General features: G+C 43.0%; 1 protein-coding gene across 3 annotated transcripts in view; it reads left to right on the top strand.

The window, feature by feature from the left end:
- Window positions 1-646: 646 nt before the first annotated feature.
- The window catches only part of FOXO3 (forkhead box O3), a gene marked incomplete at both ends in the record, with an annotated part of 112,000 nt that continues 96,578 nt past the window's right edge, over window positions 647-16,068 (top strand). The window contains one exon of one of the 3 annotated variants that reach the window (XM_084227895.1): window positions 647-1,279. In XM_084227895.1, coding sequence (XP_084084021.1) covers window positions 662-1,279 — 618 coding nt within the window. Of the gene's footprint in view, window positions 1,280-1,596; window positions 1,606-16,068 lie in introns of those variants that run through there. The other 2 variants (XM_084227897.1, XM_084227896.1) reach the window with 2 other exon arrangements.

The raw sequence follows: 16,068 nt of genomic DNA, 5'->3' as shown, positions 1-16,068 counted from the left end.
GGCGGCAGGGCCCGGGAAGGGGAGGAGAGCCGGGGACGCCGCTGACTGGGGCGCCGCCGCCGAGGGCGGCACTTGAGCGGGCCCGAGCGAAACATAAACAAACGCACGCCCGCCCGGGCTCCGCTCGGACGCCGCTGGGCTGCCCCGGCGCGGGCGGCCGCCCGCTTTAAAGGCGCGGCCCGCGCCCCTCCCCCGCCCCTCCCCTGCCTCCCCGCCCCGCACCTAGCCCGGGAGGGACCTGCGGCCCCGGCGGCGGCGGCGGGGGGAGGGGGCTGCCCCGTGCGAGCCCTTCCATTCGCTCCCGTCTCCCCCGCGGCCTGGCCAGGGGGCGGCGTCTGCGGCGCCAGGTTCGCGGGACGCACGTCTCCAGGTCTCCTTGCTCCGGGAGGCGGGCGCGGCGCGCGCGGGCAGGGCGGCCGCGGGCGAGGGCTGCCGAGGACTGCGCTCCCGCCCGGGATAACCAACTCCTTCCCTCCTCTCTCGTGCTTCCCCAGGCGGCGGCGGCGCCAGCGGCGGCGCCCGGGAACTCGAGCCTTCGCGGCGCCCCCGTCCCTCCCCCGCCGCACCCCGCCCCGGCGTGAGAGCAGCGCGCGAGAGCCGGAGCCCGAGCCCGAGCCCGAGCCCGAGCCGCGGGCGGGCGGGCGGCGGGCGGGCGGCGAAGATGGCAGAGGCGCCGGCGTCCCCCGCCCCGCTCTCTCCGCTCGAAGTGGAGCTGGACCCAGAGTTCGAGCCCCAGAGTCGGCCGCGCTCCTGTACGTGGCCCCTGCAGAGGCCGGAGCTCCAGGGGAGCCCGGCCAAACCCTCGGGGGAGGCGGCCGCCGACTCCATGATCCCGGAGGAGGAGGACGACGAAGACGACGAGGACAGCGGCGGGAGGGCCGGCTCGGCCATGGCGATCGGCGGCGGCGGGAGCGGCGCGCTGGGCTCCGGGCTGCTCCTGGAGGACTCGGCGCGGCTGCTGGCTCCGGGCGCGCAGGACCCCGGGTCCGGGCCGGCCTCCGCGGCGGGCGCGCTGAGCGGGGGGACGCAGGCGCCGCTGCAGCCTCAGCAGCCACTGCCACCGCCGCAGCCGGGGGCGGCCGGGGGCTCCGGGCAGCCGAGGAAATGCTCGTCGCGGCGGAACGCCTGGGGGAACCTGTCCTACGCCGACTTGATCACTCGCGCCATCGAGAGCTCCCCGGACAAGCGGCTCACTCTGTCCCAGATCTACGAGTGGATGGTCCGCTGTGTGCCCTACTTCAAGGATAAGGGCGACAGCAACAGCTCTGCCGGCTGGAAGGTGCGTACCCACCTCGGGCAGGCGGCTGGACCTGCCGGGCCTCCTGCGCAGCGCGAGTGCGCCTTGGGGCCGTCGGAGCGCGCCCGCCCGCGGGCGCTGGGGCGAGGGGTTGGCAGGGAGAGCCTCTGCGGTGAGGCTTTGGGGGTTCTGTGGGACCCCCGGAGGAGGGGAACCGGGAGACCATCACGGGGGGCCGCATTGGAGGAGGCTTCGGGGAAAGCCCGGGTAATGACCAGGTGAGGAGAAGGGGCGAGAGATGTCAGGGAGGGAAAGAAAGACGGACAGAGGGCATTCATTGACTGGAGTCCTGGGACAGCACGGAAGAGGTAGGTCCGCGGCCAACTTTAGAGTAATATTCCCCGTAGTAGGGGTGCAACAAGGGGCGTTGAGGTGGAATGCAAGGGCTTAGGGGGAAAGTATTTGATCTTCGGTGCCTGGATTTGTGGTTTCCAGTCCGTCGCTGGAACATGGTGCGTTGTCAGCAGCTGGAGGAGAACCCTTTGCTTCAAGTTTAGGACTTGTGGGTGTTAACTCCACAGGCACATCGATCCTATATGAAAAAGCTGTAGTTGTAAACCTTTTCCATGCGAGCTCTCTGCCTGTATTGACACCTTTATTCCTCGGCGACGTCTATCCAGTAAACCTGTTTTGGGGCTCGGAACAGGTCAGCTTGGCACCTCAATGCAGAAAGGTACACCTGCTCCACCAGCTGCACCTAGACTCTGGAGCTGTTTGAGGCAGGGGTCCAGGAGTGGAGAACTCAGGGCCTAGAGCTTCCTTCACCTGGGCCCTTTGGTGGCGGAGCTGGTGGGTAATGGCTTCTACCTATAAGTAAACCTGAAAAGAGGCTCTCTACTCTTGCATATCAGCCTCTTGGGGCACTGGACACGTGGTAGGGAGAGAGGTGTGGAAAGGCCTATGATGTAATGACTTCCTGCAGTTGGGCATCCAAAGAGATTAACTCCTGTGCCCCTGCTGGGATGCTGATATATTAGCAGCTTTGCTATTCTTGGGCACCTCTTCCTCTTGGCTCCTTTGCCCAAGATATGAATGTGTTAGTGCCAGGCAAGAGTCCTGTGCAGTTGGTGATACACATCACTTTATCAGTTGCTCTTATTTGCAAGTTAGCTTTTTTTTTTTTTTTTTAATAGTTAGTGGCTTCCTCCTTCTGTCCTTTCATTGTCTTTGGGGAGCCCTCTATTTTCCTGGGTTCCAGCAAATGTATAAATTTGAACAGTTTAACCTGTGTAGAAAGTTGCAGCACTGGAGAAGATCCTGTAGGTGAAAAAGCTGAAGAATTTAGTGTATTGACTTAAGTTTTTGTAAGAAACCTTGCAAACAAAGTGCTTTTAAAAGCATTTTTTTTTAATGGCTAGTATTGGTGAGGTCTTGCTTAGATACTTCAAAAGCAAAACCTGTGCTTTGATATTCCATAAATTATCTCATTTCTTTTCACAAATGCTGACAACACAAATCTTATTTTTGAATTAATTTTATTGTTTTGCACAGGAATAGCAGTTGTGTGATTTGAGGGCTGTTGACAGAAAGGATGAGAATTCCTTTTTAAAGCAGTGCTAATGGGATACCTTTAAAACTGAGTTTCCTAGTGAATAGCAATATCAATGTATAGTGTCAGGGAGGGTTGAGTCTACAAGATCTAACAAAAAGAATTTGCGGGTTTGGAATATTTTTCAAATTTCTCTCATTTGAAATCTAGTTCTGCATGTTTTGAATGTGGTGCAGAGGATCTATTAGTTAGAAGTTAACTCCTAACTTAGTCAAAAAGTTAATGTAGGAAGGGTTTTCACCTTTCCTGTGATTTTTTTTTTTTTTAGTATTACAAAACTAACTTTATTCCACAGATAACATTTCTTGCTATTGTATTTGTAGTTAAAGATATTAACAGCATAATAACACTTAGGCGTTTTGTTTTGTGTTCTTTTTTTTTTTTTCTTTTTCTTTTCTAAGATTAACTAGAGAAAGTGCTCCTACCAAAAGTAATCATGAATTGAGGCTGGGCTGGTTATGTTTTCATGTAGCTTATGGGACTTGCAATATAGATTTTGAGCCTAGTCATAAACTTTGTGGTTATATGTCATAACCATTTTTTGCCTCATGATTTCTTTTTTCCTTCTCTGCTATCTCATTTCCCTCTAACTAAAATCTTTTGAAGTGTTGTAACTTGAAATTCTCAAGGCTCAGTATGTTTAATACAGGGCGCACTTTTTGTGTTTTACTTTAAAATTTTTACATCAATTCTGTTTGAGTATCATGTGGCAATTAATCCTTAAAGACTATAGGAATATAATCTAGTTAAAGAGTTTTTGTAAGATGACCTTCATCAAAAGATGCAGCCATGCAAGAACTTCCAAATCTTTGATGAAAAAGGTCCTTTGAAACTAGGACTGGTTTCATATTCTGATTATGACTAATAGCCAACCTTATTTTTTTTTTTTTTTTGGGCTTGTGGTTTAGTGGGGGTGGAAGAAGAGGGAAAAGGGAGAGGTCAGGAGTTAATTGTGACCCATTTCCATGGGTCCAGGTTTCAGGAGTTGATTCCTATCATGATTAGTCATTTTGGAAGCATGCATGAGCATTTAAACCACACTACTTTCATTTTGAGTTATGCATTAGGGTTTTTAACTTCTAAAAATGCCTAGAATTCAGGTTAACCTAGTCACGTGTGCATGAAGCACAGTATGCAGGGTCTCAACCTTACTTCTTTTGTGGCATTTGAACCATTGCATTATGAGATCCTGTAACCAGAATTATCACCCTGAGATCATAGAATGAAAGAATTAGAAAAGAGGTCTTGAAGATCAGATTTAAGTCAGTGGTTTACAGCCCTTGTTGCATCTTAGAATCACCTTGAGCTTTCAAAAAATACCAGGACCCAGAAAATCTGGTTTTATTGGACTGGTGTGTGGCTTAGCATTGGGTTTTTCAGTGTTTTTTTTTTTTTTTTTTAAGTTTCTCGGGTGATTCTAAAGTAAAGCCAGGAAGAGTTTTGCTAATCTAGTTCAACCCCTTATTTAATAGTTGAAGAACCTGATTTTTCAAGTTAATGACTTTTCTAAGATCACACAGCTGGTTAGTACAGAGGTAATTAGTAGCCACAGTTCTGCATGTCCTTGTTCTTTATCACATGATTTTCCTGTTTAAATTTATCTTTTTTAAAAACACCACCTACTAAGTAACGAGTACTCTTACATAAGTAGAAGTTGCTTTCCTGAAAAGCATATTGCCTCTCAATCTAGAAATATCTTGGTTATTATTTCAGTGTCAGAAAGATAGACAAATAGTGACAGACAGAGGCTGAATGGGTATTATATTTGTTCATTGCCTGTACTATGGGTATTCAGAAATTATGAAGTGATAAAGGTGGCAAAAACCCAACATTTTTAATGAAAAGGAGCTCTTGGTTATGTTTGTCAGTTGCATACTTTGCCAGGGAAGAAAGGTGATGGCTGTCATACAGATTCCCTTACCTCAGGTATTAAAGTAGAAATGAAAATCAGATGTGGTTAAGAGGGGGGAGGGTTGCATTTCCTTTAAGTTTACATTTCAGATTAAGGTTACATTTCAGATTAAAGTTACTTGCACTGCACCCATAATTGAACTGTGAGTTTTCTTGGTCCTTCCTGTCTTGGTCAGAACCTCTTGGACTCCAGGGTTTATGTGGTAAGGCCTATGCATCTCCTGCCTACACCCACTCATCTGCATTTCCCATGGGTCATGGCACAACAGTAGGCAGCCATGAGTTTCTGTAGTGGCTCTCCCAGTTTCACAAATGTAGTATACAGTGTGATGACTTCTGCTGCTACGGCAGAGGGTAATTCAAGAAACTGAGTCTGCTTTCACGTGAGAATGTGTACTGTTGGCTTCTTCCCAGTGTAAAAAAGAAGAGGACTGAGTTGCCACATAACACTTATTTATGTCTTCATTGCTCTAGTTCTTTAGAGTGATGCATCCAAGTTTCTTTTCGATGTATTGAATTAAGAAAATGTTATTTTAATTGTAGTTTTTTTTTTTAATTTCAAAATGACAATCACAATATTTCCATAATTGGCTTGTGATTTGGGCCTCAGTTATCTTTTAGAGCACTTCACCAAAGGACATGTTAAGGTTGCATGTGAAGACTCTGCCTTCTGCTTGCCCCATGTTGCCAAAATGCTGTTTTGTAATTTCCTTTGGCAGTATTATCTTCGTCAGTGATTCTCAACTAATATACTTCCTCTTCCTACAGCAGCAGTACACTAGGGGGACTGTTTTTCCTCTTTTTCAAAGCTGTGTCATCGACCTATGAAGTGACGAAATTGGCCCCTTTAGACTTTGATCTGTGTGCCCCATATAGCAGAGACTCTTGAAAAAAGTAGCTGTTTGTTATGTTTATCTCTTTCTTAGAAAATGAAACTATAACAGGTTTATTTTTAGGAGATTTTATGAGTGTTCTACGTTAGGAGGATGACACGGTAGAAGAACATCGTATAGTTAAACTTTTTAATACCCTGCTTGTGACCTTTCCTTCAAACCTGCCATGTGTTTTTATGTGGAAAAATTAATGAAGCACTCTCCCACAAAAAAAAAAAAAAAAAAAAAAAAAAAAAAAAAACAAAACCTCATTTCCTTGGTCAAGAAAAATTTTGTTGTTACTTTTTTAAAAATTGTAGTTGTTAACTTTTTAAAAAATTTCAAAATGACAATCATAGTATTTCCATAATTGGCTTGTGATTTTGGCCTCAGTTATCTTTTAGCACACTTCACCAAAGGACCAGTTAAGGTTGTATATGAAGAATCTGTCCTGTGAACTGGGGGATCCAAAGAGTTGGATAAAAATTCAAAGTTGAGACTGTTTAGGCCTGTACATTCTGGTGAGGGACTTCACTTACTCAAAGTTGATGTATAAGATTCCAGATTCCTGGTGTTGGACAGGACATGGACTTTATTTTGTTTTCATATCTACTCACCTTGCCTGTCAGGAATGACTTGATTCTATTCTTGACTCCTTTTTCTTTCACCTTTTCTGTGGCACAAATTGAAGAACCACTTTAGATTTTGCTGCTGTTGAAGGAGTTGGAGTTGATACATCTATCTATAGGTGGGTTAGGATCAGTGGTTTGCAGCTGGTGTATACAGTAAGTAAAAAAAGGGATAGAGGAATTAAACCTTCTTCACTGGTTTGCAGTAAGTACCATTTACTTCATTTAAAAAGTATTTATCAAAGACATACTATGTGCAGGGCATTCTGCCAGTCCTCAGAGCAGTAGCACAAAGCAGATAAGATCATCCAGTTTACAGTTTTGTAGGAGGAAGACATGTAAATCTGTGCATTGTGAACTTGTCAGTGTTGTCCATTCTCTTTACCTTTTTTCTCTGTAGTTCTGCTTTCCCCAGTGCCTCAAAGAAGTTACTAACAAAATGGCAAATTTGGTGTTACATTCTGGCTTGGAGCTAGCCTTTAATTCTCTGCAGATCACTTTGGAGGTGAGGTACGAGACCAGTTACACAGCACTTATAGTTTGGGTTTGTTTGGAAAAAAGCTGGGGCCTTCCCAACTCCGCCTAATCTGGGGTCCCCAGTCCTGTCTCATGGAACTGACCGCTTTCTGGAGTAGAGTGGAAACTTGATGCAGCTGAAATAGTCTTCATTGCTTTTTGCTAAATTCGTAACTAAAAGAGGTCTTAAAGATCATCAAATTACTTCATTTTACAGGTGAGGAAACAGGCCAGGAGCATGTGAGTGACTTGTTCATGGATCTAGCGCTTGCAGGAGTGGACTAAAGAGTGTGTCTTCGTGAGCCCAGGCTACCACTGTTCTGTAATGTCTGTTGCTAACCATTGTGGTTTCACAGCTGTTTGTGTCAATGCTGTTCACCTCCATTTCTGCAAGTTCTTACTTCATTTGCTCCCCTGCTTCTCCTCCCCTTCTAGGCTGGCTCACACTATAGTAGCTATGTATCTCTTTTTGTGTTCGCCATCCACAGTCAAGGTCATCCTGGTGAAACAGCCTTCTCTCTTAACCCTACCCCACCTTGCTTACCTCCTGACTCCTTCGTGTTTCATTTGTCATTTTTCTGGGACTGCCTTATATTCCAAGTATGGTGTAAGAACTTGAAAGCAGGGGATGTGTCCATCAGAAAAACAAGGAATTCTGATATTTATTTGAGCTGTTTTTTGGATCACTGTGTTCTCAGCCTACAGGGATAGCCTTGATCTGGACTTCTGGCACCAAGAGGGGATAATGTGAGTTGGTGTTGAGGTGATGTCAGATGTAGCAACTTGGATGTTTGTCATTATGAAGGTGACATAAATCTTAAGAGCTTCTATCTTTGATGTTGATATGATATAGTATAATGATGAACTGATCCTCTGCAAGTCATTTCTTGCAGTGTCTTGTTTCCTAGAGAAGTGCCTGAAAGCTTCCTCAGTGCCAGTGACTATTCACCACAGAAACTGAGGGAAACCTGATCTTGAAATGAACTTTCATTATGAAAAGTTAGAATCAAGTGGGGGTGTGTACTGTCTGTGTGTATGTACTTTATGCAGTATTAATATTCACTGTCTAGAAGGTCACCATCTATTTATTCAGCCTAAAATGTACTTACCCACTTTATATTTCCTATAGTAGCTCAGCTGTTGATTAAAACTGTTATAATGTTCTGCAACTGGGGGCATAAATTCCACATGTTCTTGGAGTTTTGTATCCAGTGATTAGAAAATAAAAAGTATATATGAAGGAAAAAGTTAGCAAAGCAGTCTTTGAGATGGACCTTTTCAGGGCGAGTCTGTGGTTCTTCTAAGTTAGTTTTCTGACTAGGTAGTTAGACTAGTGATTATGATAGAAGACCCCAATTCTGATGGTATTACTTTCAGTATAGACTTAGTATCTTTAACTATTGTATTTTTTAAAAAAGATTTATTTATTTATGCGTACAAGAGCTGGGTATAGGCCAGAGGTGTGAGGGGTGAGAGGATTCACCAGAGACAGAGTGGGGAGCAGAACAGGGCGATTTACTAAAATACACTGCTGTGGGGAGCAGCGGGCAAGTCAGGAGAGATCTGCTGGCCATGTGGGGTAGCTCCCTGGCTGGGGATAGAACTCATGCTGCACTGGCTGCCAATCGCTTCATAATGCTGTGACTTAATCCCTTGCACCACCAAATAGTCCAAAACTATTGTATTTTTGACTAAACATCTTTTATTTTTCAGTATCACAATTTTCCCAATTGGAAAAAAAGCCCTGCAGCAGAGATCTGTGGCATAGTAGCATTTACCACACCTTGTTAAAACTAAAACGTTTGATTAAAATGTGTTTCAAACTACTTTTCTAGAGTTTGTGTCTTTCACTTTCCACTCAGGCTTTTTTTTTAGATTTTAGTCTTGAGACGTTTCCTCTGCAGTACATGAGTCACTATGATGGGCTGACATTACAGAAGTGAAATTACCTTCTCCAGTGGGCTGTGCTACTTCCAGGACTCTGCTGTTCCAGCACTCACCTGTGGTGAACGAGCCCTGCCCTGTTATCTTCTCGGGGCTCACCTTGCCTGGGTGTCTGATGCCCCCTAGTCCTAGTACAGAGGTGAGTGCAGAGTAAGGAGAGCTTGTGGCATACTTGAAGGGTGCAAGGCCAACCCTTGCAAGGCGTGACCTCTGTCCTAAACAAATGAAATGCATTAGCTTTCCTCTGGAGTGAAAGTCATAAATCTAGCAGATGTGCCTTTGGCAATTTATAGTATGTTTTTATAATTTCTTATTTATTTCTTCGCAGACTTTTGTACATGTGTGTGGAAGATTCCACGTAATGTTTTTCCTTTTGTTTTCAAATGAAAACATCAGGTCCAAGTGAAATGAAAAACTTGGTCCTGAAGCCATCGAGAATTTAAATTCAGAGCCAGCAGAGGGAGTACACAAGTCTAAGCTGATCCCACATGGCTAAAATAATACCTTGATTAAAAGATAAAGAATTCTGATAAAGAGTCCTTCCATGTAGATTTATGTCGTAATTAGAAAAAGATAATTTGGGGGAGGGGCGATTGAAAGCCTAAGGTAACTTTTTATAAGGAAATCCACTTCGGACCCCTAAACAGTTAAATGCAAGCATTTTTAACTGGAAAATATTCTCCCTTGCTTTTACATAGTTTTGCTTTTCCACTCCTGATAACATATGTGAGTATTCATGTATATTTAATATCAGACTTTTCAGAGTATGTTAAATGTATGAATCAGTGGAGTCGTTTATGTTTTAGTGCAGTTTGTTTGGGATTTTTTATATTTTCTAAAATTAACAGTCCGATTCAGATTTAGCAGTTATGGATCGACTGCAGATTATAACTTTGGAATATTTTACAGTTCTGTGATGCTATCATTTTTTTTTTTTTAAGATTACTTTATTTATGCATACAAGAACTGGGGTATAGGCCAGAGATGCGGGGAGCGGGAGGATTCACTAGAGACAGAGCGGGGAACAGAACAGGCAGACTGACTGAAATACACTGCTGAGGGGAGTAGTGGCCGAGACAGGAGAGGTCTGCTGCGCCATGTGGGTTACTCCCTGGCTGGCTGGGGATCGAACTAGTGCTGCAGAGGCTGTGGATTACTTCATAGTGCTATGCTTAACCCCTTGTGCTACCAGGATGCCCTGATGCTATTGTTTGTTATCACCCTCCACTTTGCCCCCATATTTTGGTGCTTGGTGGTTTATTATAACATGGGAGTGGGCTGAAGACTCTTCCCCTGCCGCCACCCCACATTCTTGTCTACTGGGAACCTCAAAAAGCATCCTTATTCAGAAATAAGGTCTTACTCAAAATGCGTTCATACTGGATTAGGGTAGACCCTAAATCCAATGACTGGTATCCTTATAAGGAAAGGAGAGGAGAGGGCACAGTAGATGATGTAGAGAAGGCCATGTGAAGGCTGAGGCAAAGGTGGGGATATTGTGGTTACAAACCAGGGAATACCAGGATCTGCCAGGAGTGGCCAGAAGCCAGGAAATATCCTCCACTGGAACCTTCAGAGGAACTTGGCTTTGTTGGCACTTATATTTTGGGCTTCTGGCCTCCAGCACAGTGAGGGTATACATTTGTGTTTGGATACATTAAATTGTGGTAATATGTTACCATTGACCCTAGGAAACAAACACAGTAGCATAGGGATGGAAGATACAGGAAGGGTTGCAGAAAGAAAAGAATAAAAAGGTTTTATCTGTCTACTTCTCTGTTTTTGAGCTGGACTTGTCATCTAATGTTGGTTTCAGGTATACAATACAGTGATTCAATATTTGTATATGTTGTGAAATGATCACTGCAATTAGTCTAATTAACATCCATCACCATACATAGTTACAATTTTTTTCATGTAATGAGAACTTTTAATATGTATTCTCTAAGCAATTTTCAAGTATACGGTACAATATTATTAACTATATTCTTTACACTGTACATTATATCCCTGGGACTTATTTTATAACTTAAAATTTGTACTTTTTCTTTCTTTTTTTTTTCTTAAAAAGATTCATTTATTTATTTTTTAAATATTTATTTATTTATTTATACAAGCACTGGGTACAGTCAGAAGCACGGAAGGGTGAGAGAATTCACCAGAGCTAAAGCAGGGAGCAGGACAGACAGAAGGACCGAGGTACACTGCTCAGGGGAGCAGCGGGCGGCAGGAGAGGTCTGCGTGCCATGTGGGACCCTCCTCTGGTGGCCAGGAGCAGCCGGGGATTGAACTGGCACTATAGAGGCTGCAGGCAGCTTCGCAACCCAGCGCTCAACCGCTGCGCCACCAGGGAGGCCCAAAATTTGCACTTTTTCATCACCTTCACCATGTCACATCTACTCTCCCCAGAAAAAGTTATATTTAGATTAAGTTATAATATTAATCATTAATATTAAATTAATCGGGGCCTCCCTGGTGGCACACGGGGTTAAGTCTCAGCAACATGAAGCTGTTGCCAGCCACTGCAGCACAGTTCTATCCTCAGCCAGGGAGCTAACCGACGTGGCATAGCAGACTTCTCCTGTCTTGCCTGCTGTTCCCTTCAGCCATGTATTTCAGTAGGTCCCCCTGTTTTGCTCCCCACTCTATCTCTGGTGAATCCTCTCACCCCCACCACACATCTGTCCTAAACCCCAGGTCTTATATGCATAAATAAATAAAATAAATCTTTAAAAAAATATGTTAAATTAATCATTCAAAATATTAATCATACTTTCTGCTAGTGTAAATTTCTACTTTCTTCATTCTGTTATGAAGGGTAGAGGGGAGGCATGAATCCCCCATAATTTCCCAGTTAGAATTACTAGACTTTGTCCCTCCCTCCCATTTCTGAGTGGGTGTATCTTGGGCTCCCCTCTGCCCCCATCTTTCCTTACTGAATTTCTTCTTGGCCTATTTTGTGATGCTCGTGGAATAGCTTTGTTTCTGAAGTGTGAACTTGAGTTTTATACCATGGCCATGAAGTTCTGGCACAGTTAGTTTTTGAGAGGAGAGAGGGAATCTCGGGTCATAAGTGAAAAGACAATATTGAATAAGATCCTTTCTTCCTTATTCCTGTCAGAACTGTAAAAGGTGTCATCTTCTCATTGTCATTGCTAATGGTGAGAATCCAGAATCTAGAACCCCTTCAGCTCCTTCTGGACTTGATTCAAGGCCTTTCAAAATCTCACACTTGAGGCTTCAGGCTCATATCCCCTCAGTATAATATTTATGTCCAAAGAGCTAAACTGATGTCCAAAAAAAACTCTGCTTCCTGAAGAAGCATAGGCTATAGAGTGGTTGTCCTCATAGAAGTAGTAGCAGCAGATTATTTCTGAGGTACTGGTAGGTGTTTGGGTTGAGTCATTCAAACATATTTAGGAATCAATATTGCATCTGCTTTGCACACTTGAAACTGATAGGTTATAATGCAGTGTTACGTCAATAAAAAATATTTACATAAAAAAGAATTGGATCTGTTTATTCTTATAGCTTGAAATGATAATTTTAGAGAGGAGACCCTGGGCTATATTGGAGTCAGTTTGGTTTTCAGAATAAAAAGCATAGCCAACACCAGACATTCTCAAGACCAGTTATTGTAAGAATGATAAAAGTAGTTACTGTTTGTTGAGCACTTAATATGTGCCAAATGCTCAGCTAGTCTAAGTATTAGACTTTTTACATCTAATACATATGATCCTACAAGATAGTACAAGATAAACATTTAAATATAAATCCCAATTTAAAGACAAGGAAATGGGTGGCGCAGGCGATTGAGTGCAGCACTGTGAAGCTGTCCGCAGCCTCTGCAGTGCAGGTTTGATTCCGGCTGGCCGGCCGGCGAGAATCCCACATGGTGCAGCAGACCTCTCCTGCCTCACCCGCTGCTCCCCTCAGCAGTGTGTTTTGTCAGTCTGCCTGTTCTGTTCCCCATTCTGTCTGTGGTGAGTCCTCACACCCTCCCGCGCATCTGGCCTGTACCCCGGTTCTTGTATGCATGAATAAATAAATCTTTAAAAAAATAAAAATAAAGACAAGGAAATGGTTCAAAGTTTATCTTGTTTGGGATTCGAGTCTTAAGTTTTTTTGACTGGAAGTTTTGTCTTCTATGCTCCACTGCCTCCCGAGGGTTGGGTGGAACTTTAAGTGAGAAGGAGGTAACAGTAAAAAATGAAATAGCTGCCATTTTAAAAGTTGCTACTATGTGCCACATTCATTACATATATTACCACTAATCCTCACATTAATCCTTCAACATACTATCTTGAATGCTTATCTTACAAGTTGTGGCTGACTCAGGGTGACTAACACTTCTCTGTGTGTTGGTGGGGGAGTGGACTTGGACCAATGATTTAGGCTTTTCCTCGATTTTTTTGCATGAGCTAATAATAGCTTTTAAGAATCGAGTCAGTGCCTGGGCTTTTTGTGGTGGAGTAGGAGTGACTTGAGAGTGTTGTCAGAATCTGGTTGGTTTGGGCATTCTCATTTCTGTTTGACCACAGCCTCACATGACCATAGTTTACTCTGGGTCAGATACGTAGTGTACTGTTTGGAACTAATAGAGTAATACAGAGTATGTAGAACTCCTTTGGATTGGGCTCTTATCTCTGAGAAATTTTTGTCTTGGGAAAACTGGGTATCTGTGCTTTTGGTAGAGACAACACCACCAAGAAAAATGGATTTCAGGAATAAAATTACAAGAGGTTCCTGGCAGAAGTTTGGCTGCCGAATCAGATCTCATAATTGAAGGTATTAAAAATATTTTTGTGAGGTGGTTGACTCTTTGCAGTGCAGTTACTAACGGATTTAAAGGCAGGCTGCCAAGGCAGAAACTGTTGCATAATGCGAATTGCTGGCCAGGTTAAAGTGTTTCTCTCTTCTGAAGAGCTTACTTCTTTTGTCTTTGAGGTAAAAATATGTATGAATAGAACCTAAAATGATGGTTTTAACGGGCTACCAGAGTGCAGTACTTATGTGCACTAAGATAAAATGTGGCTGGCAGAATACTAATCCCATGTGTGTTGGAGAAAATTTCGAACTCTCAGTTTCATAGTAAAGATAGGTGAATAGTGTCTGGATAGTGTCCAGAAGATAGACTGAAACCCTATGATAAATGTGGAGCTGCAGAAAGGTTCTGCCTGATAAATGAATATAACCAGGGCGGGCCAAGGGTGGGGGAGAAGGGGTGCACTAGGAGACATTTGCAATGTTAAAGTGTCAGTGGTCGTGGTGAACTAAGGTGTACAGTTCTTTATAAACCTGAAGGTTAAGGAGAGCACAAAATTTTATGCCGTAGAACTTACTGGATGTCTTCTTGAAAATTTGTACTACATTAGAAAGATCACATAGTTGTCATTAATTCACATAATTCAGATTTCAAAATGCTTCTTCCTGAAGTGTCCTCATAATTGATTTTCAAAATGATATTTCTTTCACTTTCACTATGAATTACCTAAAACATTGCTTTAGTTCCATGTTTCACATTAAGTTCAGCAGTGGCTGATGTTTGTGCTTCCTGCTCATCATCTCCTTTTTTTCCTTTTAATTTACCTAATGTTAGAAAAAAAAGTTTAATTTTCTTCTAATACTGTAATGATTTTATGAAGTAAATGTGTTCTCTGGATATATCCATTAGAATTGTTCATATTCATAAAAACTTAATTTTAAATTCAGTTTTGCTGTATATCTTCCAGAGTTTTTACTTTTACCTGATAAACTGTCTTGGGGCTTCCTTCCGGCATCCATTTCTAAAAGGATTAGTTAATTTCACCTTTATATATTTGTATCTTGGTCTGTACTCAGTAGCTTTTTGTCCAATTGGTAGAATGAGAAGGGACTTATCATCACTAGTTAGTCAATAGCAGTCCCATTAACAGCACTAGCTTGACATGGATTAATACACCCATCATGCAAATATATGGTGGCCCACAGGCTAAATTTTAAGCAAGATAACTTTTTAAATATAAAAATGGAAACTCTGAAGCTAAGCATTCTTCTGAATTTCAGTAAAAGAATAATGATCAATTCAATAAGGTTCATCATTGGTATAATCCTGAGAAACCTGGAACTGGCTTATGAAAATGTTGTGGGCCTGATTATTTTTAAGTTATCTTTGAGCTGATACTCGTATGTATCCTTTGGTACACTTAGGCTCTTGAGCTCCTGATAGACAGATAACTTCCTACTGAGCTCTCATATACTATTTAGTGGCCTAGATCTAACCTTCTATCTCCAGCCCTGCCCAGTAAAGATAGGCTTGAAGCCTCTGTTTGAGGCATGTCCTCTGCCGAGATGAATTTATTTAAATCAGTTCTTTTTAGTCTCTTCCCTTTTCAAGAATGGGCCTAACTTCAGGCTAAAAAGTCTAGGTGATCTGGCCATGTTTAAGACACATCAACTCTTTCACCTTATTTGCTAAGATGAAATTTGGTGCTTGATTCTAGGCATCATGTAGTAGGTGTTCTTTGGGAGAAGGGACGAGGTTTGTTCTGATGCTCTAACAGCAGGGAAAGCCTTGAGTTCATTTGTGGGCAGTCAGTACTGAATAAATGAAGTGCCGTGTGTGCTAAGTTAGGAAACCTAACTTGTGCTTGTGAAAACTACCGAGTAGTCTAAATTGATTTTAAGTGAATATGTTTATCAAAAAAAAATTTTTTTAAAGATTTATTTATTCATGCATACAAGAACCGGGGTATAGGCCAGATGTGCAGGAGGGTGAGAAGATTCACCAGAGACAGAGTGGGAAACAGAACAGGCAGACTGACTGAAATACACTGCTGAGGAGAGCAGCAGGCGAGATAGGCGAGGTCTGCTGCAAAATGTGGGATTCTCACCTGCTGGCCAGGATCAAACCCACACTGCAGAGGCTGCAGACAGCTTCACAGTGCTGTGCTCAACCGCCTGCACCACCAGAGGAGGTACCTTTATCAAAACTTTAAATTCTTATTTTTAAGATGCGTATTTATCCACATCTTAATTTTCTAATCAAATCAAATATTTTAAATTGATAAATCAGTTAAAACTGCTAAACAGTGGAAATACTGGCAGTCCAGAAACTTTCTAGGCTGCCAGTATTTGTCATGTTGATGTGAGCAGAGGCAATTTTTCTTTGTTACCTGCCCTGAGATTTCTTGCTCTGTACATTGACCACCAATACCACATTCTTCTAACTAGCCCATTTTGTAGTCATTCTGCCTTAAACAGGATCATGAAGCTTTCAAACATTTTTTTCCATCTCGTTACTTCTTTTGTCTGTGTATGTTAGGAAGGAAGAGAAGAAAATAACTAATTTGACTTTATCATCTATATCAC

Source organism: Talpa europaea (assembly GCF_964194135.1).
Source record: "Talpa europaea genome assembly, chromosome: 2".
NCBI classification, from domain to species: domain Eukaryota; kingdom Metazoa; phylum Chordata; class Mammalia; order Eulipotyphla; family Talpidae; genus Talpa; species Talpa europaea.
The sequence above is the reverse complement of the archived record's forward strand: the minus strand, read 5'-3'. Positions and strand labels throughout refer to the sequence as shown.